The 23,119-nt window shown below is 44.1% G+C and overlaps 1 protein-coding gene and 1 long non-coding RNA gene across 2 annotated transcripts in view; one reads left to right on the top strand and one right to left on the bottom strand.

Annotated features, from left to right (window-relative positions):
* GLG1 (golgi glycoprotein 1) overlaps positions 1-21,614 on the top strand; it is a 435,835-nt gene extending 414,221 nt beyond the window's left edge. Inside the window, 2 exon segments of the mRNA XM_030203623.1 lie at positions 2,993-3,099; positions 18,370-21,614. Of these exon segments, the coding sequence (XP_030059483.1) occupies positions 2,993-3,099; positions 18,370-18,537 (275 nt within the window). The 3' untranslated portion in view covers positions 18,538-21,614.
* LOC115470441 lies at positions 1,018-21,704 on the bottom strand. Its single transcript, XR_003942197.1, has 3 exons — positions 21,608-21,704; positions 13,048-13,062; positions 1,018-1,027 (listed from the first exon to the last, which is right to left on the bottom strand). It is a non-coding gene; the product is annotated as an uncharacterized LOC115470441 (long non-coding RNA).
* Between the last annotated feature and the right edge of the window lie 1,415 nt (positions 21,705-23,119).

Raw genomic sequence — 23,119 nt, 5'->3', positions numbered from 1 at the left:
CTCCCTCCCGCTTCGTGCGGCTGTAGGGCAGCTTTGTACCCCTCCCGCTTCGGCGGTGTTAGGGTCAGTCAGCTCCTCCCGCGGTTGCGGTTGCAGGATAAGCCAGATCCCCCCGCATCGGCGGGTGTGGTGTCCCTCCCCCGCTCCGCGGGGATGAGCTGGACGGATTCCCCTCCCCCACTTGTGTGGGGATGAGCTGGGTTAATTCCCCTCCCCCGTTTCGGCGGTGGTGAGCTGGGCAGAGTGTCCCTTCGTGGGTGTAATTCTCTAAGTGCTGAGTCCTGCGGATGGAGCTTTGATATCGACATACTGAGGAGTTTCCGGCAGCACATGACCACATATAGGGAGGCAAAAGTTTGCTCTCTATCTCCGCCTGCTGGTAGATGGACACAACCCACCAGTCTATGGATTGATCAGCTATGATTAATGGAAAGAAAATTATCAGGTATGATTATACATAATTTTACCTTCCCAGTGGTCTCAGGCAGCTGGAAACCTAGGAAATATCCTAATTCCTCCAGAGTTGATTCATACCCTTCTCTGGTGGACAATTTGAACAAATTTTGACAGTGGGATTACCATTCCAAATTCCACCTCCTCAGAAGGTTCTAGCAATGGATGCATCCAACCTAGGATGGAGAGCTCATGTAGATGGGCTTCAGACCAGGGGACTTGGTTGGCTCACAAAACAGATCTCCATATCAATCTCCTTGAGCTCAGGGCTGTTTGGAACGCTCTGAATGCTTTCAGAGATCGGCTGCAAAACCAAATTATTCTCATTCAAACGGACAACCAGGTTACAATGTTTTATTTAAACAAGGGATACAGGATCCTACCCCTTGTATCAGGAAGCAGTGGGTCCTCCTTCATGGGATGGACCTCTGAGTCACATACCTCCCAGGAAAGGACAGTTGCCTGGTGGACAGACTGAGCAGGGTTTTGCAACCGCACAAGTGGTCTTTCAATATGGGCATAGCCTGCAAGATCTTCCGAGAGTGGGGCACCCTCTTGGTGGATCTTTATGCCACTCATCTCAACAGCAAGGTCCACCAGTTCTGCTCCAGGCTCAAATCGCACGGCAGACTAGCATTGGATGCCTTTCTCCTGCATTGGTGGGAGGGTCTTCTGCATGTGTATCTTCCAGTGCCTCTCATAGAGAAGACTATGGTGAAACTCAAGCAAGACTAGGGCACTGTGATCCGGATTGCACCTTACTGGCCGAGACAGATCTGGTTCCTCCGAAAGATCTGTGGAGATTGGACCATTTTTTGACCCTCATAGCACAGAATGGGAGGGGTCTGTTCTACATCTCACCCTCACGGCTTGGGTGTTACAAGCTTAGAATTTAAAACCTTGGATTTGCCTGAGGGAGTTTCCTGCATCTTGCTGGCTTCCAGGAAAAACTCCACTAAGAGGTGTTGCGCATTTAAGTGGAGGAGGTTTTCTGTCTGGTGTCAAGGCAAAGCCTTAGATCCCCTCACTTGTCCCACACTAAAATCTGCTTAAATACCTCCTACACCTCTGAGTCTGGTTTAAAAACAAACTCTGTAAGGGTTCTTCTCAGTACAATTAGTGCTTATCAGCGTGTGGGAGGTAAGCCTATCGCTGTACTGCCTCTAGTTGTTCGCTTCATGTGAGGTTTGTTATTGACTAAACCCATGATCAAACCTCCAGCTGTCATGGGATCTCAACATTGTCTTGACCCAGCTGATAAAGCTCCTTTTAAGCTGCTTGATTTCTGTCATCTGAAATACTTGACCCGGAAAGTTATGTTTCTGGTGGCAGTCACTCCAAGTCGCAGAGTCAATGAGCTTCATGACCTAATAGCTGACCCACCTTACACTAAGTTTCATCACAATAGAGTAGTTATCTGCACGTGCACCCTAAGTTCCTTCCTAAGGTAGTATCGGAATTTCATCTTAGTCGTTCTTCCAACATTTTTCTGAAAACCACATGCCCATCCTGGAGAGCTTGTACTGCATACCTTGAATTTGCAAGCAAGCCTAATCCTCTATCTGGAGTACACTAAACCCATAGACAATCCACCCAGCTTTTTGCTTCTTTTGACCCAAACAGGATGGGAGTAGCCATCAGCAAACACACCATTTCCATTTGGCTAGCAGGTTGCATATTTTTTACCTATGCCCAGGTTGAGCTGACTCTAGAGGGTCGTGTCAAGACTCGTAATGTCAGAGCGATGGCTACTTTGGTAGCCCACTTGGTCAACTGTGACGTGGTCATCTGTCCACACATTCATATCTTATTACTGCCTTGAGCAGCATACCTGATGTGGTAGCCGGTTCAGTCAGACAGTCCTGCAGAAGGTATTCAGTGTCTAGAATCCAACTCCACCCCCATAAGCCCAGCATTCCTCTGTTCCAGGCTGCACCTCCATAAGTAGAACACACATTGTTTCAGGTTGATTAAGAGGCCTCGATGATTTGAGTCCCTATTGTCCTAGCATTGTTTTTTTTCTGTTATCCTTGTAGTTAGGGATAGATGTGAAAATGATGGCCTTGCTTGTCATCAGAGAAAGCAAAGTTACTCACCTGTTGCAGGTGAGGACAGTAGGCCAAGTATTTTCACATACCCTCTTACCTACCCTTGGAGTTGAATTCTTTAACTTTTTACAAAGACTGAGGGACCCACGCCCAGCACATGAGTGATGGGACGCTATTAAAAAACAAATTCTTGAACTTGATAGTCAATGTCCGCACTGAGCTCCTTCAGATGTGAGAATACTTGGCCTGCTGTACTGTTAGAACATCTGCTACAGGTGAGTAACTTTGTTTTTTGAAAGTATCATCCTCTCATTCTATTTATTTATAAGAGCTCTTATTATAAACTGATATTCCACAACAATAGATATACATCCTTAAGCAATGTAAGCTGTTTCATTGGGAATACTCGATTCATGATCTGCTACAGTGGGTCAGTATCCTGGAATATTCAGACTTGAAGAAATACTTCACTCTGTACTCTGTTCTTACAGAGATGTCATGCCTCATGGAAGCCTTAGAAGACAAGAGGATAAGATTACAGCCAGAATGCAAGAAGCGTTTGCAAGATCGGATTGAAATGTGGGGTTATGCTGCACAGGTAGGATGCAAAATTCTCCCCAGCCATTCTTTTGTGTTGCTTTACCCATTGTTTCCTCTTGTCTAGCCATCAGCCACTCTCCTTAAGAGAATCTCATCTCCTTCACCTGTAATACTATCTAAAAGTATACCTTTTTGAGAATGTTTTTATTATTTAAACCCCTGATCATGGCCTAGCTTTTTAACTATTTTTTTCTGTAAACAGTTTTTGAAGCTTTGTATATCATCTGTCTCAAGATTGAAAGCTCTGCAGAGCAGTGACTATCTCTTGTGAATCTGTACAGTGCTGTGTATGTCTAGTAGTGCTGTAGATATAAGTAGTATCCTTGAAGTGAGATCTGGCTGCGCAGAGCCTTAGAATACACCTGTCATGGGATTCTTTGTGCCACAGTGTTAGTTTGAAAGAGCTTTATACAAAATATGACACATATGTGTAGGTCTCCTACAGTATCTTCATTGTTGAGATGTGAGGTGTAAGTTAAGGCACTGGCTCGCAATTGTTACTTGAGACCCTAGATGGGGTCACAAAAACAGGGACACTCCCCTCTCAGGGCTTCCACTGTGACCTATGCTCAGTAGTGGCAGTCATCTTGGGTCCTGTGAGCCAGTGATATTAGGGTTTCTTTTTTGTTTTTTGTTTTTTAGTTTTCTCTATTTTACTTGACAATATCTTTATTAGTATTATGTAAGCAAAGAAAGCTACCATATAAATGTAATTTGAAACATAGAACTTGATTGCATAGTAACACAGAACAGCAGAGTCCCTGTCCAAAGCCCCCCTTCCAACTGGAAAACCTAAGATAGGCAACCACTAAAAAAGAGTCTTGAAACTGCTCATCTAGAATTAAGTCTCCAGGTTATTCAATAGAGCAGAGCGAACCCGGAAAGTAGGAGTATCTAAAGTTTAAGGAATCTCCATTTGAGCTGGCGGCTTCAGGTGTCCACCGAGATTTTTTCTATCCATGACTCATGCGTATGGCTTCTCCACTGTGACAAAGTTGGGGGCTCTGGATGGGTCAGTTGAATAGTAGTGTCTATTTTATTGTGTATGTTTTGATTTTTATCCCGCCTAGAATGGTCAGATAATGCGGGCAATAAATAAAGTAGGTTCTGGCCCTCTGTGGTTGGCTTCTTATTAGGCTGGAAACAAACAGAATAGCTGGGTGCATGACTTGCAGGCCCTTTTCTGACCTCTGCTGCTGCCGCCACCACTGCTACCTTTCTGCTTTGGGTTGGGAGAAGGCAGTGACGTCCTTTAATTTTGTTTTTCATCATCTACTGGCACATGAATTCTGTGTTAAAATGTGGTATCACAAAATGCCTAGCCACCCACCTGGGGCTACCCTGCAGCTACTTAGAGGGTCTATCCCCAGCACAGCGCAGGTCCGCTTGCACCTGCCGAATGTGCTGTACACTAGCATCCTCCTCCCACCGACTGGGTCTCAACCACCTCTGGGCGAGTCTCCCACTCTCAAGGTGTTCCCCAGTGATTTCTAGGTTACTGGGGCCACACTCCCAGTGGTCCCACAGTTCTTAGAAAGCACTCACAGACCCAACACACAAACCACCAGGATTCTTAGTCCAGACAAGCAGAGGCAATAAACTAAAAATGGTATAAAAAAATTAGAACAATAAACAGAAAAGGTGCAAACAGTAACAAGTAGCTGTATATGATTCAATTATAACAGTAACTAAACATTTGTTTACTATCTAAATAGTACCTGGGGAGTTCAGGACATATAGCTTCTCACAGGTTATCAAATAAAACTGTTCACAGGGTCTCAGCAAAGAGATCTTTCTCTCATCTCCCTGGCTAAGACTGGAGAAAAAAGCCAGTACATCCTGGATGAATTGAGCTCCTGGGCCAGTCAGAGCCCAGAACAACAAGTTTTCAAAAATATACTGCATCTTACTTTCTCTCTGTGTTAGACTAAAGAAAAAACAGTCATTTCTCTACAACAGCTTTAAAGGGGGGGAAATGGGACTTGATATACCACCTTTCTGAGGTTTTTGCAACTATATTCAAAGCGGTTTACATGTATTCAGGTACTTACTTTGTACCGGGACTTGCCCAGAGTCACAAGGAGCTGCAGTGGGAATTGAACTCAGTTCCCCAGGATCAAAGTCCACTGCACTAACCACTAGGCTACTCCTAGTTGGCAGAAGTTGGACATGGGAGGGGAGCTAGATGTGGTGCACTTAGCTTTCAGCAAGGTCTTCGACACGGTTCCGCACAGGTGACTCATAAATAAACTGAGTACCCTTGGTATTGGACCACCTGCTGGCCAAACTAGAGAAATACACTTCAAGAAATAATACAGTTTATGGGCTTAAAATCCACTGTTTTGTCTTTTTTTTTTTTTTTTTTGCTGGAGAACAATGATTTCAGTTACTTGCTCTAATGTTTCAGAAAAGGAAGGAAGGTGGATAATGCTTTTGGACTAAGTAGTTGTAAGACCTAAATTAGAATATTGTGCCAGTTTTGATAGATAAGCTAAAAGGATAGAGGGTAGAGGCAACCTAGAAAAAGGTTCCTGAAATAGCAGAGTCAGCATCAAAAGCCCCATGGGACTAAAGTGTGTGAACAGATATTCCTGGTAGAGAATGACACGGGGACAGAGCCCACGGAGACAGGGGACAAACTTTGTCCCCATGCAGTGGTGTGCTGGTAAATGTTTAACAACAGGCTCTCTCCCCGGTCCACCTCTGCGTCCCCCCCCCCCCCCCCAAAATTGCAGAGCTGGCTTTAGCCGGGGAGTGAGCCTGGGGGGGGGGGCAATGCATTACTCCAGGAAAATTAAATGATCCCAGGTTCCAATCTAATTCATGTTTAAAGTGGGATAAAATGCCATAAATAAGTAAATAAATATAAACTTTTAATGTTGAGCACCTGATTCTCAAAGTGGACATATTCCAAACACTATAATGAAAATAAAATGATTTTTTTCTACCTTTGTTGTCTGGTGACTTTGTTTTTCTGATGACTTTGTTTTTCTGATCATGTTGGCCCAGTATCCGAGTCTGCTGCTATCTGTCCTCTTAACTCCATTTCCAGGGCTTCCTTTCCATTTATTTCTTTAGTTTCCTCCTTTCTTTCTTCATTTCTTGCCCTACACCCATAAGTAAAAGCTGGGTCCTCCGCAGACTTGACTGTCCAGTGGATCCAGCTTCTGCCTATTTTCTTCATCCATGTGCAGTTTTTCTCCTCTCTTCCTTTTCCCTCATCTCATCTCCTTCCTCACTCTTCCCTTCCCTCCATCCATGTCCAGCATTTCTTCTCTCTCCCTTCCCTCTCCTCCATCTATGTCCAGCAACCCTCCTCTCCCTTGCCCTCCCCTCGATCCACCCACCCATGTCCAGCAACCCTCCTCTTCCCCCCTGCCCTCCCCTCCATCCACCCATGTCCAGCAACCCTCCTCTCCCCCCCTGCCCTCCCCTCCATCCACCCATGTTAACCATCTCCTCCAGCCTCCCCCCCCCCAGCAGCCCATGTCAACCATCTCCCTTCTAGCCCCTCCCCTACTCAACGCCATACATTTCCTGCCTTCTTTCAGCCCCCCCCCCCCGATTCCCAATCCCCCGCTCCCCAGGTCGTCCATCATATCCTGTCTGCCCTCAGCTGCCCGATAGCCCTCGTTTCCTTCCTGCTGCCGCCCTGCCTTTAAATATTGTATTTTTCCTCAAGTTGCGGCGCCGGCATTGAAAGCAGCAGGCTCGGCTCAGCTCTAGCCTTCCCTCGCATGGTTCCGCCCTCTAATGATGTATTTCCTGTTTCCGCGAGGGCGGAACCATGCGAGGGAAGGCTGGAGCCGAGCCAAGCCTGCTGTTTTCAATGCTGGTGCTGCAACTCGAGGAAAAATACAATATTTAAAGGCATGGCGGCGGCAGGAAGGAAACAAGGGCTATCGGGGAGCTGAGGGCAGACAGGAGATGATGAATGACCTGCGGAGCGGGGGAGCCTGCAGCTCGCGGGATGGGGGGAGGAGAGGCAAGCCGGCTCGCACTCGGTAAAGAACCGGCTCGCAAGATGCCAATAAATTTAACAACCGGCTCTAGCACACCACTTGTCCCCGTGTCATTTTCTGCTTTGAAGCCTGTTAATGAACTGGACTGTTGTTTATGTTTAAGTGATGCCTACAAAGATATTTTGATTTTTTGGAAAAACAATCAAACATACTGGCCACAACTAGCAAAATTTGCATGGGAGATCCTGTACATTCTGCTACCAGCACATCGTCTAAGAAGACAACTTCTATTCCAGGAAGGACTGTGGAAGACAGGAGAGCTAGATTGAATCCTGAGATTGTTCATGGTTTCTTATTTATCCACAGATTTAAAAAACATAACAGTGCTTTATAGGGCATATTTTTCCCCTCTAGGGCATATAGAACGGGTTGTGTTTTGTTCCCCTGGACATTTTAACAGTGTGAATTAGATTCCTTGGTGTAGTAGAAATCACGCAGCAAAATCAAAATTGCAGTGCGTCCATTTTGGGTCTGAGACTTTACTGCCAGCCATTGACCTAGCAGCAGTAAAGACTTACGCGGTAACTGGGTGGTAAATAGCTACACATGCCAAATGCCACTTGGCGCGCGTCTGTTACGCGCACCCGAAAATAAAAAATATTTGTCAGACGCGTGTATCAGAACTGTGCCAAAAATGAAATTACCGCAAGAGCATGCATTAACGCCATTTTGGCGCATAGACTCTTACACGGCTTAGTAAAAGGGCCCCCAAGTGTATAATGAAGCTACTTTGTCCAAAAAAAATTTTTTGTTAATGAATGAAGAAACATTCTTTCAGAGTAGAAGAGATGGAGGCAAAAACAGCAACATTTGAAGAAATGTGGGATAAATACAAATTCTCCGAGGAAAAGCAGGCCATATTCTCACATATGGGTGACGTTGCCCGGTGTGGAACGCTTAAAAAGCATAATATTGCTCCAAATGTACAAATTCGAATTACATCTGGCGAAGAAATCTTCTCGCTTCGCTTCCTACAGGGAAAAATGGCTGCCACTGGTATCTTATTTTGCTTCGGTATAGAGATAAGCACTGAGTTTGATGTATTTTGTGGCCTATGCATGCTCTATCTGGATTTGTATCCTCTAGCCCCTCCCCCTTCCCTTTTTTTCCCCTTTTTTCTTATCCACCTCCTCTTTCTTCCCCTTTTTCTTAATGTGATTTTAGTTGTGGATAGTTGCTTCTTGAATGTGAGCTCCAGTTTTGCCATGATTTGTAAATGTTGCTTGTTGTACTGTGGTGAGCTCCTGCTTCTATTGTATTATATTGAAATCCAATAAAAGATATTAAACTTAAAAAAAAAAAAAAAAAAAAGCATAATATAGCTTTAAATCCACACACCAGCGTCCCCACCTGCCACAAGAGCAGAGGACCAGCAGTCTTCTTCCATCCACTGTGAGGAGAAGGCACGCTGCTTTGTGGTTCCCTCACTGCATCTGGTGTGGTTCATTTTTTATTCAGCTGTTTTGGCCTTCCCTGCAGGATTTTTTTCCCAAGGTGGTCTTTGTTTTTTTTCCCCCCCTCAAATCGGGGTTTTTCCTCTCCCCTTAAACATTTTACTTTCATTTTTCCCCACTTTTATTTTTCTTTTTTCATGCTCAGTAGGCCCTCTTATGCCTGAGCTCCGGTCAGGTTTTTGTGATTTTCCCCTTCTTAAGGTCACCATTGAGTCGTTTGATTTGGCCACTGCTGTTTTCTCTTCCATGTTATCAAAGGTTCCCAGTGGCTTCAAGTGCTGTGCACAGTGCAGTTGGGACCCATTCTTTGTGTCTCCAGTGTTTGGGGCCTGAACATACCCCTTCTAGCTGTGTTCTTTGACTTTGTATGAAGAAAAGGATGTCTAATGAGGACCCTAAGTACTTTTCAGAAATAGAGTCCTATGGTATCCCCTCCCCTCCAGATGAAAGGAGAAAGTCTTCACCTGAGTGCCTTTCCTTCCCAGGTTTTGTCCAATTTGTTTGGAGACTGAGGATGAGCCCAGGGTCGAGATGTTCAAGGCCCTGGACTGTGACTCTCCTCCTAGAGAGTCAGTGATTGTCCCGCTTTACTGGATCCTGAAAAATGTTCAGTTGAAGAACTGGGAGGCCCCCTCTGTCTGTCCCTGTCCTGCCCAAAAAGATTGATACCATGTATCAGATCCAAAGTTCCCCAGGTTTTCACAGGCCTCAGTTGCCTCATTCCCTGGTGGCAAAGTCCGCACTCAAAAGAAGCAGGAGTTCCAGGGAATATGTTTCGGTGCCATTGGGCAGAGAAGCTGGATACTTTTGGGTGGAAGATGTATCGGGCCTCTATACTCATCTCTCGCATACTGTCTTACCAACTGTAAACAAGCCTTTACTTTTGGAACTTGGTGCGTAGTATGTCTGGTTTGGCTGAATCTCTTCTACCAGAGCAGGCTTAATCTCTTTGCCAGCTGGTCAAGCAGCAGAAGGCGTGTCGTAAGTTATTGGCCATGGCACTTATGATACTTTTGATGAGGCATCCCACATCTCTGCCCAGAATATAGCGATGCGCTGACTCTCATGACTGCATGTCTGACTTGGAGCCCGCAGTCCAGCAGAGATTGGCAGATGCCATGTGCCGGGTGATAACCTTTTTGGAGAGAAGATGGAAGAGGTAGCTGACCTCATCAAGAACACACTGACATCATTGGTACTCTTTCTTGCCGGATGTCTTCTGCACCTAACCTCCTCATCCAGGAGGTTTTTGGGCAAGTCGAAGAGGGTTCCCTACTATTTGCAGAGGTGTAGGTACATTCCTTGTCAGGCTCAGCCCCAGCATGCTTGTTCGTATCAACAGCGTGTGCTCAAAGCCCAGCCGGCTCCGCAATCAGAACAGGGTATGAGTTTTTGACTGGTTCCAGCAGAGCATAGCCACAGTCAAAGTAACTGTCCCAGATGTATTTGTGAACAGCCTGTGTGTCAGGCTGCAACTGCTTGGAAAAGAGAGCTCACTGCTTTTGAGCCTTATTCTTTGTGCTACACTGCACTATCCAGACTGGGAAAACATTGGACTGTTCCTGTTGGACAAGACATTCATGGAGGACCAGATGAGTTTGACTTGCTAATTGTAGTAGCAATACAGAAGGTGTATGCTAATTGGAAGATAGCATCTTTACGTTCAGTCAGTTTTGGTGGAACACTACATGCCAAATTTGAATATATCACACACAATTTTGGAAACCATCAGCCTTTTGAAATTAGTCTATTGAAGCCTCCCTTGTCATTGGTGTGACCCCTTGACACAGGTGCGGTAGCACCGAAACACGGCCCGTGTCGGGTCTCTCTTCAATCAAAGTTCACTATTAAAGGATTTTTTTAATGAAAAAAAACTGTGTTCCCTTTTGTTTTTAAAGGCCCTTTGTCCTGTTTTTTTGCTTGGTCTTCTTTTTTTGTACTTGGTTCCCTCTCTTTGTTACATCGCATAATATCACCATCAACCTGTTAGTCATTTTCTCCCATTCCCCTCCCTTCCCCCCACCCTCCTCCCTCCTCAACCATAGAGAATTCCAAATGTGGACTACATTTCATCAAACCAATCCCGTCCCCCCACCCACCTTCCCCACCCTCGTACCGTAAGCTGCCCGCCTTATATATGCGTTACATTAAAGCATCTCCTCTTCTTAAGGGTCTACATTGGTTACCTGTCAGTGAAAGAATTTCATTTAAGCTCTGTGTTCTTGTTGATCAGATTCTTTATGGTATCTTTCTATCTTATATGATAGATCTCATTAAGTTATCACCATGAAATGCCACCTCATCTAAAGAATATCTCATATTACATTTCCCAAATTAGTACATAAGTAATGCCATACTGGGAAAAGACCAAGGGTCCATCAAGCCCAGCATCCTGTCCACGACAGCAGCCAATCCAGGCCAAGGGCACCTGGCAAGCTTCCCAAACGTACAAACATTCTATACATGTTATTCCTGGAATTGTGGATTTTTCCCAAGTCCATTTAGTAGCGGTTTATGGACTTGTCCTTTAGGAAACCGTCCAACCCCTTTTTAAACTCTGCTAAGCTAACCGCCTTCACCACTTTCTCCGGCAACGAATTCCAGAGTTTAATTATACGTTGGGTGAAGAAAAACTTTCTCTGATTTGTTTTAAATTTACTACACTGTAGTTTCATCGCATGCCCCCTAGTCCTAGTATTTTTGGAAAGTGTGAACAGACGCTTCACATCCACCTGTTCCACTCCACTCATTGTAAAAACTTAACCTAGAAAACTATCCATAATGCTAATTTTTCTTGCTAAAGTACCAAACTCTGGAACTCATTACCCAAGTATATCAGACACTTAGTTGATGATATATAAGTTTACTTAAAGCCCACTTCTTTAGATCTGTGTTCAGCTAATATGAAAAGACTTTTTTTTAATAACTAGTAAAAAAGGCCCGTTTCTGATGCAAATGAAACGGGCGCTAGCAAGGTTTTTATCAGAGTGTGCACGTTTGAGTGAATGTGCGAGTGTGTGTGTGACAGAGAGAGAGTGAGAGTCTCCCCCTGCCCTCTCTCCCCTCCCAGTTTCGGAGAGCAGTGTTTGGTAATTATACAGGATTCCTGCTGTGTTTTTCACTGTTTGTATTTGTCAGGATTCCTGCTGTGTTACAGAGAGAGCGAGGGTGGGGCAGACACTCATGGGGAAACCGGATATCTACACCGCTTCACACTTCCAGCTGGAGGCTTCATTTAGAACGTTGGTGGTGCCTTTTATATATAGAGATTGTATTCTTGTATTAATATTAATTGTCTTGTAATGCTTCTTCTTAATTTGTTACATAAGCCGTATTGAACCTGAGCTTTCTTGGGAAAATGAGGGGTAGAAATGTCATAATAAATATTTTTGGTGGCTGCTACTTCAGCTCACGGGCTCAGTGAGCTAGTAGCAAATCCACCTTGCACTAATTTTCATCATCATAGAGTAGTTCTCCGCATGCACCCTAAGTCCCTGCCTAACGTGTTGGAGTTCCATCTAAACCAATCTATCGTTCTTCCAACATTTTTGTAAACCTCATGCCCATCCTGGTGAAAGCACACTGTACAACTTGGACTGCAGCAAGCATTGGCCTTTTACGTGGATGGACTAGGTCCTACAGTCTACCCAGCTTTTTGTTTTTTTGATCCCAATTGGATGGGGGTTGCCATCGGGAAGTGCACAAAAGCAGGGTTATGCGGTTGCATGAGTGGTCTCTCATGGGTGTTGCCAGAGAGATCTTCAGAGCATGTGGCACCCCCTTGGTCCCTCAGTTCTGTTGCAGGCTCCAGGCCCTCGACAGACTAGTGTCGGATGCCTTCCTCCATTGGGGTACAGGTCTTTGATATGCGTATCCTCTCATGGGGAAGACTTTGCTGAAACTCAGGCAACACCACGGGGTGCATGATTCTGATCACGCCTTACTGGCCTCTGCAATTGGAGTTCATTGGAGCCCTGCTAGATGCACAGCAGGCACGAGCCTATCTCCTTGTTCCAAGGGCTGGCGGACTAGTCGCAGTCAACACTCAGGTTTGGGCAAGCCAGCAAATCACAGATTGGTAGACCAAGGAACCATGATTCTGATTGCTCCTTATTGGCCCAGGTAGATCTGGTTCCTTCATCTTCTGGAGTTATCCTCTGAAGAACCGTGGAAATTGGAGTGTTTTCCAACCCTCCAGAACTCGCACAGAATGAGGGATCTGTTCTGCATCCAAACCTTCAGTCTCTGGCCCTCACAGCCTGGATGTTGAGAACCTAGAATTTGCTTCCTTGGGTCTTTCAGAGGGTTTTGCTGGCTTCCAGGAAAGATTCCACTAAGAGGTGTTAACTCTTTTAAATGGAGGAGGTTTACCTTCTGGTGTGCGATCAAGTGCCTAGATTCCATTTCCTGCCCTACACAGACCATGCTTGAATACCTTCTACACCTATCTGAGTCTGGTCACAAGACAACTCTGTAAGGGTTCACCTCTGTGCAATTAGTGCTTGTTAACGTGTAGAGGGTAAGCACATATCTGGGCAGCCTCTAGTTGTTCCCTTCATGAGAAGTTTGCTTTTGTCAAAGACCCCTGTCAAACTTCCACCTGTGTCGTGGGGCCTTAACATCATTCTCGCCCAGCTGATGAAAGCTTTCGAGCCACTAGATTCCTGCCATCTGAATTACTTGACCTGGAAGGTCATTTTCTTGGTGGCTGTTACTTCAGCTCGTAGAGTCAGGGAACTTCAGGCCTTAGTAGTGGATGCACCTTATACTAAGTTTCATCACAACAGAGTAGTCTTCCACATGCACCCTAAGTTCCTGCCAAAGGTGGTGTTGGAATTCCATCTGAACCAGTCAATTGTCTTGCCAACATTCTTTCCCCGACCTCATGACCATCCTGGCGAGGGAGGCTTGCACACCTTGGACTGCAAACAAGCATTGGCCTATTATATGGAGCACCCAACTTTTTATTTCTTTTGATCCCAACAGGATGGGGGTCACTGTCAGGAAAATGCACAATCTCTAATTGCTTGGCAGATTGCATTTCTTTCACTTATGCCCAGGCTGGACTGATCTTGGAAGGTTTTGTCAAGGCTCACAATGCCAGAGCCATGGCTGAGTCTGTAGCGCGGTCAGCCTCCATTGAAGAAATTTGCAAGGCTGCGACGTGGTCTTCAGTCCACACAATTCATATCTCATTACTGCCTTGAGCAGGATATCCAACGCAACAGTCGGTTTGGGCAGACAGATTTGCAGAATCTGTTTGGGGTCTAGAATCCAACTCCACCGGCGTAGACCCATTTATTCTGTTCCAGGCTGCACTCTCATTCAGTCTGTATATAGGTTCAGGTTAATCTGAGTACTGTCCTCGCCATTACGAGGCCCAGTTGTTTTTGCTGAACCTAGATGCTAGGTATACCCCAATTGTGAGCAGGCCCTGTATACCCACAAACCCTCCCACCTCCCCTAGGAATTCTCCTATTTTTTTCTTAAGTACATAAGTATTGCCATATTGGGACAGAACAAAGGTCCATCAAGCCCAGCATCCTGGTTCCTACAGTGGCCAATCCAGGTCACAAATACCTGGCAAGATCCCAAAAAAGTACAATACATTTTATGCTGCTTATCCCAGAAATAAGCCGTGGAGTTTCCCTAAGTCCATTTTAATAATGGTCTATGGACTTTTCCTTTAGGAAGCTGTCCAAACCTTTTTTTAAACCCCACCAAGCTAACCATCTTTACCACATTCTCTGGCAATGAATTCCAGAGTTTACTTACACATTGAGTGAAGAAACATTTTCTCCAATTCGTTTTAAATTTACTACTTTGTAGCTTCATTCCGTGCCCCCTAGTCCTAGTATTTTTTGAAAGAGTAAACAAACGATTCATGTCTACCCGTTCCACTCCACTCATTATTTTATAGACCTCTATCATATCTCCCCTCAGCCGTCTTTTCTCCAAGCTGAAGAGTCCTATCCACTTCAGCCTTTCCTCATAGGGAAGTCGTCCAAACCCCTTTATCATTTTCGTTGCCCTTCTCTATACGTTTCCTAACTCCACAATTTCTTTTTTGAGATGCGGCGATCAGAATTGAACACAGTATTCAAGATGCGGTCGCACCATGGAGCGATACAGGGGCATCATAATGTACTCATTTTTGTTTTCCATTCCTTTCTTAATAATACCTAACATTATATTCGTTTTCTTAGCCGCTGCAGCACACTGAACAGAAGGTTTCAACATATCAGTGATGACGCCTAGATCCCTTTGTTGGTCAGTGACTCCTAACGTGTGGAGCCTTGCATTATGTAACTGTAATTTGGGTTCCTCTTTCCCACATGCATCACTTTGCACTTGCTCACATTAAACATCATCTGCCATTTAGACGCCCATTCTCCTAGTCTCGTAAGGTCCTCTTGTAATTTTTCACAATCCTCTTGCGATTTAAGAACTTTGAATAACTGTGTCGTCAGCAAATTTAATTACCTTACTAGTTACTCTCATCTCTAAATCATTTATAAACATGTTAAAAAGCAGCGGTCCCAGCACAGACCCCTGGGGAACCCCACTGACTACCCTTCTCCATTGAGAATACTGACCATTTAACCCTACTCTCTGTTTTCTATCTTTTAACCAGTTTTTAATCCACAATAGAGCACTACCTCCTATGTTTTTACTATGTGTTTTTTTTGCCTCCAACACAATCTTTTTTTTCAAAGTCCCTCTTTGCCTTCCTTATCAGTGCTTTGCATTTGACTTGCAATTCCTTATGCTGTTTCTTATTATTTTCAGCCAGTTCCTTCTTCCGTTTTCTGAAGGATTTTCTTATAGCTCTAATAGCTTCCTTCACCTCACTTTTTAACCAACCTGGCTGTTGTCTGGTCTTCCTTCCTCTTTTGAATACACTGAATATATTTGGCCTGAGCTTCCAGGATGGTATTTTTGAACAGCAACCACCTCTGATGTAAATTTTTGACCCTTGCAGCCGCTCCTCTAATTTTTTTTTTTTTTTTTGGGGGGGGGGGGGGGGGGGTTCACCGTGCTTCTCATTTTATAATAGTTTCCTTTTGAAAGTTAAACGCTAACATATTGGATTTCCTGTGTATACTTACTCCAAAGCTAATATCAAATCTTATCATATTATGATCACTGTTAACAAGCAGCCCCATCATCATTACCTCCAGCACCAGACCATGCGCTCCACTAAGGACTAGGTTTAGAATTTTTTCTTCTCTTGTAGTATTTAACTGCTGTAACCGTGCTTTTGTGGTGGACGGGAAGGCACTCGTGCATGCACGGTGGAATGTGCTTCGCGCTCCACAGAAACTGCTTTAAAGCTTGTTAAAAGCTCAAGACTGGGTAACACGGGATTGCGTTACCCAATTGTGAGAATATAAGGCTTGTAGTCCTCGGGAAAATACCTTCTACAGGTAAGTATCTTTGCTTTTCTGGAAATGAGCTACAAGGAAGAGATCTTCACATTAAAATCTTTTTCAATTGTGTCACTGTCAGAGACAGGATGCTGGACTCAGTGGACAAATTGATCTGACCCAAAATGGCAACACTTATGATAACAAATTACATCACTACCCTGAAGAGATTCCAGGCTTGCTAAAGTTATAAGTCATAAAGTGACTAGGCCAAACTTACAGTGAATCTTGGCAGGAACAGGATTTTTACTTATGGCTGTCTTCTCCCCTCCAAACATTTTGGAAAGCTAACTATGAACTTTTGAATATTTGGGGGAGGGGTGCTACATTTTTTTGTTATAAGTAATTTGATTTATGTTCTGAGTCAGAGAACATCCCCTCCCCTTGTGAGTCAGAAAACATCCCCTCCCCCCTTTTATGTGTAAAAGTAGTGATAAAAGCTGTTACGATTAAAGGGGTTTCTATAACATTGGAGTTTAGCTGAGGGATTTGTGTGATTGATCTATATTAAATGTGTCATGTTAAGTAAATATTAGAGACTGCTTACAGCTAACTGCTCATTGCATGATAGATTTAAGTACCATTGCTCTTCAGGTTATTGGCTCTAACTTCCAGTATACTTATTGGCATTCTAAATCCAGTAAATGCATCTTTACAAGATAACTTACAAGATCTGAACTCTTGCCAACTAGACTTATTGACATTTAGTTGACTGATGTAGACTGTAGTGTTGATTTTAACTTGTTCTTTTTTGAGTATGTCTGATAAAGAGCATGGTGGTGTGTTAATCTGAAGTATACAGATTGATATAGTTAGGTATGTTATGCATTATTTTTAGAATTCTTATTGTGACGTGGAGGGGCATAATCAAAAGGGACGCCAAAGTTTTGTTGAGGACGTCCTTGCAAAACGTCCCGATGGAGGGGTGGGGAAACCTGTATTATCGAAACAAGATGGACGTCCATCTTTCGTTTCGATAATAGTCGGGGACGCCCAAATCTTGAAATTTTGGTCGTCCTTAGAGATGGTCGTCCCTAGACTTGGTCATTTCTGATTTTCGGCGATAATGGAAACCAAGGACACCCATCTCAAAAACGACCAAATGCAAGCCCTTTGGTCGTGGGAGGAGCCAGCATTTGTAGTGCACTGGTCCCCCTCACATGCCAGGACACCAACCGGGCACCCTAGGGGGCACTGCAGTGGAGTTCATAAAATGCTCCCAGGAACATGGCTCCCTTACCTCGTCTGCTGAGTTCCCCAAACCCTTCCTAAAACCCACTACCCACAACTGTACACCACTACCATAGTCCTTGTGAGTGAAGGGGGGCACCTAGATGTGGGTACAGTGGGTTTCTGGTGGGCTTTGGAGGGCTTGCTGTTTCCTCCACAAACGTAACAGGTAGGGAGGGGGATGGGCATGGGCATGGGTCCGCCTGCCTGAAGTGCACTGCACCCACTAAAACTGCTCCAGGTACCTGCATACTGCTGTCATGGACTTGAGTATGACATCTGAGGCTGGCAAAAAAAATATTTTTAAAGATATTTTTTGAGGGTGGGAGGGGGTTAGTGACCACTGGGGGAGTAAGGGGAGGTCATCCCTGATTCTCTCCGGTGGTCATCTGGTCATTTCGGCCACCTTTTTGTGCCTTTGTCGTAAGAAAAACAGGACCAGGTAAAGTCGTCCAAGTGCTCATCAGGGACGCCTTATTTTTTTTCAATTATGGGTTAAGGACGTCCATGTGTTAGGCACACCCAAGTCCTGCCTTTGCTACGCCTCCGATACGCCCCCTTGAACTTTGGCTGTCCCTGCGACGGAAAGTAGTTGTGGACATCCAAATTCGGGTTTCGATTATACCAATTTGGATGACCCTGGGAGAAGGCCGCCCATCTTCCAATTTGTATTGAAAGATGGGCGTCGTCCTCTTTCGAAAATGAGCACAATAGTGTTATGTACAGTTTATTTCAGGTTTTCCCAAACCTGCCCTGGGGACCTCACCGCCACTCAGATATTCTAAAATCTTGACTGGCTGTGGGGTCCCCAGGACAAGTTTGGGCAGTCCTGCTTTTTCTCATTTTATTTATAATGTAAACAGCCATGAACTGGGAGACTGGTAAAAGTAAATGAAAATACCATATGACATTCAAATCAAAGAACAAAGCAGTTGTGAAAAGTTAGTATATTAGAGGCTATATTAGAGGCAACTGTGAGTCTGGGGAAATCTTGATACAGTGATTTGAGAATTATCAAACACCTGAGGCCATTAGATGCTCCTGAAAGTTCTTTAGTCTGATGCAGAGATCTTGTAACCCTGTGGGTGCTGACTTGTTTTCTTGTTTTCCATCTCTTCCTGTTATGCGATTTAAGGTGGCTCCAGCTGAGGGGTTTTCTGACCTGGCCCTTCAAGTTATGAACTCACCATCCAAAAACTACATTCTGTCGGTGATCACACTGGGAATATGTGTTCTGTTCCTGATTGGCCTGATGTGTGGACGTATCACCAAGCGAGTGACACGAGAGCTGAAGGACAGGTAGAGCCTGGGTTTCACTCCCTTCCCACCTGAGAGTTGCCTGCCCAGTGCCTGGTTTGTACAGCTCTCCTGTATAGTCTGACTCCTTCCATTCACCTCTGTAAGAAAAAATCCCAACCAACTAGAACAGCCATAGCAGGTATTGGCTTGCTTCTTCTCTTTCTTGGATCTTGTTCATGGCATCTTCATCCTTTAGCAGAGCAAGCTTGTTTTCGGAGTTGGTGACTCCAATGTATGAGTCACACCCCTCACAGTTACCCTTTTGTAGAATCAACTCTTTACCATTGCCAGTGGAACTGTCTTCATTCCCAGAAATAGACTGGACGTGCAACTAAGTTTTATAAGGGAGCCATGATATGTGATGATTAACAGATGCCTGAAAGGAGCAAATGCATTCTCATTGGACACATCATTCTTCAGTTGAATAACACCCTTGCCAAGCAGTTAGGGTCTACTACCTGAACAAACTGTTTCTGAAGCTGTAGAATCAGCTTGAATGCTCTCATGTTTGGGGAAAAAATTGCTATTGTAAGCACACATGACAAGGTATATGCCTATGTGGTCACCGGGAACCCTTGGACGTTATCTTGCGCACAGGTTTAATTGAGATGATTCAGGATATAACCTCTTAATGCTTAGTAGTTGATAAGAGCTGAGGGTAAGGAGGGGGATGTTGGCATTTACCACCAAATGCTTCTAGTTACTTTGCAGCTTGCTTACTGTATTGATTACATCTTCAGAGTTAAGGTAGGACACAGTGCAATAGATTAGGTGTTTGTGCTTCCATCCTAAAGACTATTGCTGTTGCTTCAAACAAGACGTTGTCTCCTGAAAGATGATTTGATCTCTCTCCCTTTCCCATCCAGAATGATGTAAAATCTTGAGTGCCATCAGATATCCATGTATGCCACTATAATCTAGAACAGAGGCAAGGAAGAAAGGCTATGCTTGGAAGAGTATTCTAGGAAATATAAAGTTCTGCCCAGATTCTGTTACAATATACTTAAGTCAGCCAGGAACTTGTTTGGGTGTGTTTGCAGTGGAGAATTGATTATTGTATAGTATGCATTTTGTTTTTGTTCTTTTTATCTTTAAAGTTGGTAAGGTGTTGAACTTGAACTTAATTAACCTGACGCTCACCATTCAGTCTGAAGATGGCTTAGCCTTTGAAATGCATTGAATATTGACTTTAAGCCTTATTACAGCTTTACACATTAAGGGTCATTGTGTACTAGGGGCTGAACATGGGAGCTCAGTGGAAGTGGTGGCCACACCAGAGAAGCAAACAGAAGCCACCTAATATGTATCCCATTGCAACTGTTCAGTGGTCAAAACCTGACCAGCAATCATAACTTGTGAATCCTTGCAGAGGGCTCTACAGCTGTGTCCAGGAAGGAGAATTTTTTGAAACTGGTGAAGGGGAAGTATATAAATATATATTTTAAAATTTTTTACAAAAATGAAGGGGTGGAGGGAGTTTTAGTGATTTTTTTTTTTTCAACATACATTCAGTTTTAGAAGTCTGATGTACACAAGTATAAGGGCTTGCTGGGGGGGGGAAGTATAATTTAATAGCCTTTTGGTTGCTAGTTAATTATGGTCCGTTTGTGGAAATGAGATCTGTAACCCCAGGGTCTCTTCTCTTCCGGAGCATGAACAGTGAAGCCTAGGTCTTGTCTAAAAAGTTACTATTAAGCCCTGATGACAAGTGATATAGAGAGCACAAATGAGTGGTGTAAAATGTAATGGAGAGGTCTCTAGTTGACGTGTACAGTAGTATATGTATTCCATTCTAATTAACGAGTTAGGCATGTCAGCTAGTCAACTTCTGAAGTGTTTTCCATTATGTGACTGTATTAACAAAATGTAATCCATCCTTTCATGCCTTGTTCCTGTATGAAAAAGAGGCTAGTGGAAATCAGGGTGGAAGGCTTCCTAAAAAGAATTTAACCCACTGTTTTAAATCTCGACTGAGCTGTAGGATCTGGAGACTTTTAGTGTGTTGAGCATGGCAGTTTAACAAACCCAGTTCCTCAGTACTTTTAGAAAACTAATGCTAAGCGTTCTGGAAAAGGAGGTCATTGGATAGCAATGTTTAGATTTATACAGTGCTGTACACATACACATAAGAGAATCCTTACCCCACAGAGCGTAAGACAGGACAAATAAATTAAGGAGTTTTATTTATTATGAGAAATTATTAAAATGAGCATAAACAGAGTAAGGGGTTAAGATTTATCTTATACAACAGTTTGCTACTCCCTCATTTCCCACTCCCTTTTGTTTATGGCGTATCCAATTTTAGTTTGATTCCTGTAATAATCCCTTTTTTCATCACTTGTTCCCTTTTTATTTTCCTTTTATAAATGTTTGCCAAGCAGATTGTCAGTAGTTTTACAAACTAAGGTGGTTTTCATTCTATCCGTTCATACCAGCTCTTTTTAAGCTAGAGGTTCATTCCAGGTGAGGCCAAGACAAGTTTTAGCATGTTCACTCAAACATTCACCTCATATGCTGCAGTTTTCAAGTAAAAAAGGACCTTTTATACCTATCTTAGTGTAAACGAGTGATCTTTTTTTTTTTTCTTCTTTTTTAACTTGAAAATATTCTCCTCACCCAAATGGCAGATTGACTTTATCTGACACGTGAAGCTGTCCTGTAGGAAACATTCATCCACTGATTGGCATGCCTGAACTGCAGGATACTACTTGCCCCTTGGAATGGCTTCTGCATGCTAGGTAGTCAAGAGAAAAACACTGGTATAAGGAGGCTGTGCTTAAGATGTATGATGAACCAGAAATACAAAAGCAGGATGCACAGAAATAACCAAGAAGGATAAAGAACAGCAACATGACATACTACTCAGAGTACACAGAAATAACATATGTCTAAAGAACAGAAAGGAAACAACACCAGACAATGTATGCACAGCAAAGGGACAAATGAAGGGCAGTGTCACTCTGAAACAGTTGAACCAAAGGGGACAGGCAAGATGGGGACTCAGAAGAAACAACATTATTATTCTAAACACACTATATGAAAAAATAATTGCAAGCATGCACACCCTTCATGACATCTGTAAGGGACACACTGCAAGTCTTGCATCACAGCAGTTTCTGCTCCTGCAGCTTAAGACTTTGGTTTTGTTTCTATAATCAGTTTATTGGCATGTGAATGATTTCTTGGGTTTTCACATTAATTCATTTGGAACTGAAGCATACTACTGTCTGAGTATACCAATAAATATTGTAGAGGTTGAAGTGTGGCTAGATCGCTTGTTTGGCTTCTTGCCCTTCATCGTGACATGACCTATATGATACGTTTAATGCCTTGTTCCCCCTAAGCTGTGTGGGAGTCCTCCAACTACATTGCTGCCAGTATGAGGTGATGCTTCAATAATGCTTTCTCAATCACTAAAGGCAGGCAGGTTCTGTGGAGCCCTGCAGAACTTGCCTGTCCCTTGCTATTGAAAATGTGATGTTGAAACAGCATCCCCACTGGCTGGAATATAGGTGGAGGATGCCTACACCTATATTAGAGGGAACAATGCCTGTACTGACTTCCCCCTTTTTGCTACAGGAGACTGGCATCACCCAAGTGACACTACACATATCCACATGTCCAAAAAGGTAACAATTAGGTGTATACATAATGAAATGAGACAGCTAATGCATTCTGGAACTTGGAGCAGGTTAGACGTGAAATGCTTCATCATTTGATCACTGCAGTGGTGTAGCCAGACCTGACATTTTGGGTGGGCCCAGAGCTAATATGGGTGGGCACTATGTATGAGTAGTGTTTCTTGGGATACTACAAAATAATGCGTCAGAGTGCACTTGATGATGGATTTCTAAGTAGCCTGCCCAACACCTGCCCTGCATCAGCATAAACCATATGCATGCTTAATATGAAAGAAAAAGCAGAGCCATCATTTTGATTACTTACAAGAGTGATCAAAAGCTGGCTGGCGGTGGGCTTCTGGTTGGAGGTGGGCTCTTCACTGCCTAGGGCAAAAAAAAAAGGTATATTTAATCATTAAATATACCTTTTTGCCCTAAGCAGTGAAGTGCTTACCCCACCCAGAAGCCCACCACCACAGCATTTTTGAGTACAATTACACATTTAAAAAATATGTTTATTTATTACCTGGCTCCTGTTGCTGTGTTGTGGGGCTGCGGGGGAGTGCTGCTGCTGTGACTGTGATTAACTCGGGAACCCACAACCACTGAAAATTATAGATCCCACCGCAGGCATAGGCAGGCAGCCTGTGTTGCAACACATTCATGCCGGCAGCCTTCCCGTGCAGCGCCATCGTGACATGCGTATGGCGGGCTGGGCCCTGCCCGGGGGGGGGGGGGGGGAGCGTGCAGTAGTACATTGGCGTGGTGCACCATACACCCACACAACACTTACATGAACCCCAGCACACGCTTCCTAGCAGGCCCCCCTGCCATCACTGGACCCATCCTGCACGTCACACGATCCAGAACCTCAGAGCACCAGCAACAGCAAGACAAGGCTACATCCCTTTACTGCTACCCCCATCAATGACCTCTGGATATAAAGCAACTCCTTTTTGCCTCAGG

This window comes from Microcaecilia unicolor, chromosome 5 (genome assembly GCF_901765095.1).
Source record: "Microcaecilia unicolor chromosome 5, aMicUni1.1, whole genome shotgun sequence".
NCBI lineage: Eukaryota > Metazoa > Chordata > Amphibia > Gymnophiona > Siphonopidae > Microcaecilia > Microcaecilia unicolor.
Note: the sequence above shows the minus strand (reverse complement) of the source record. Positions and strands in the feature narration are given on the sequence as shown.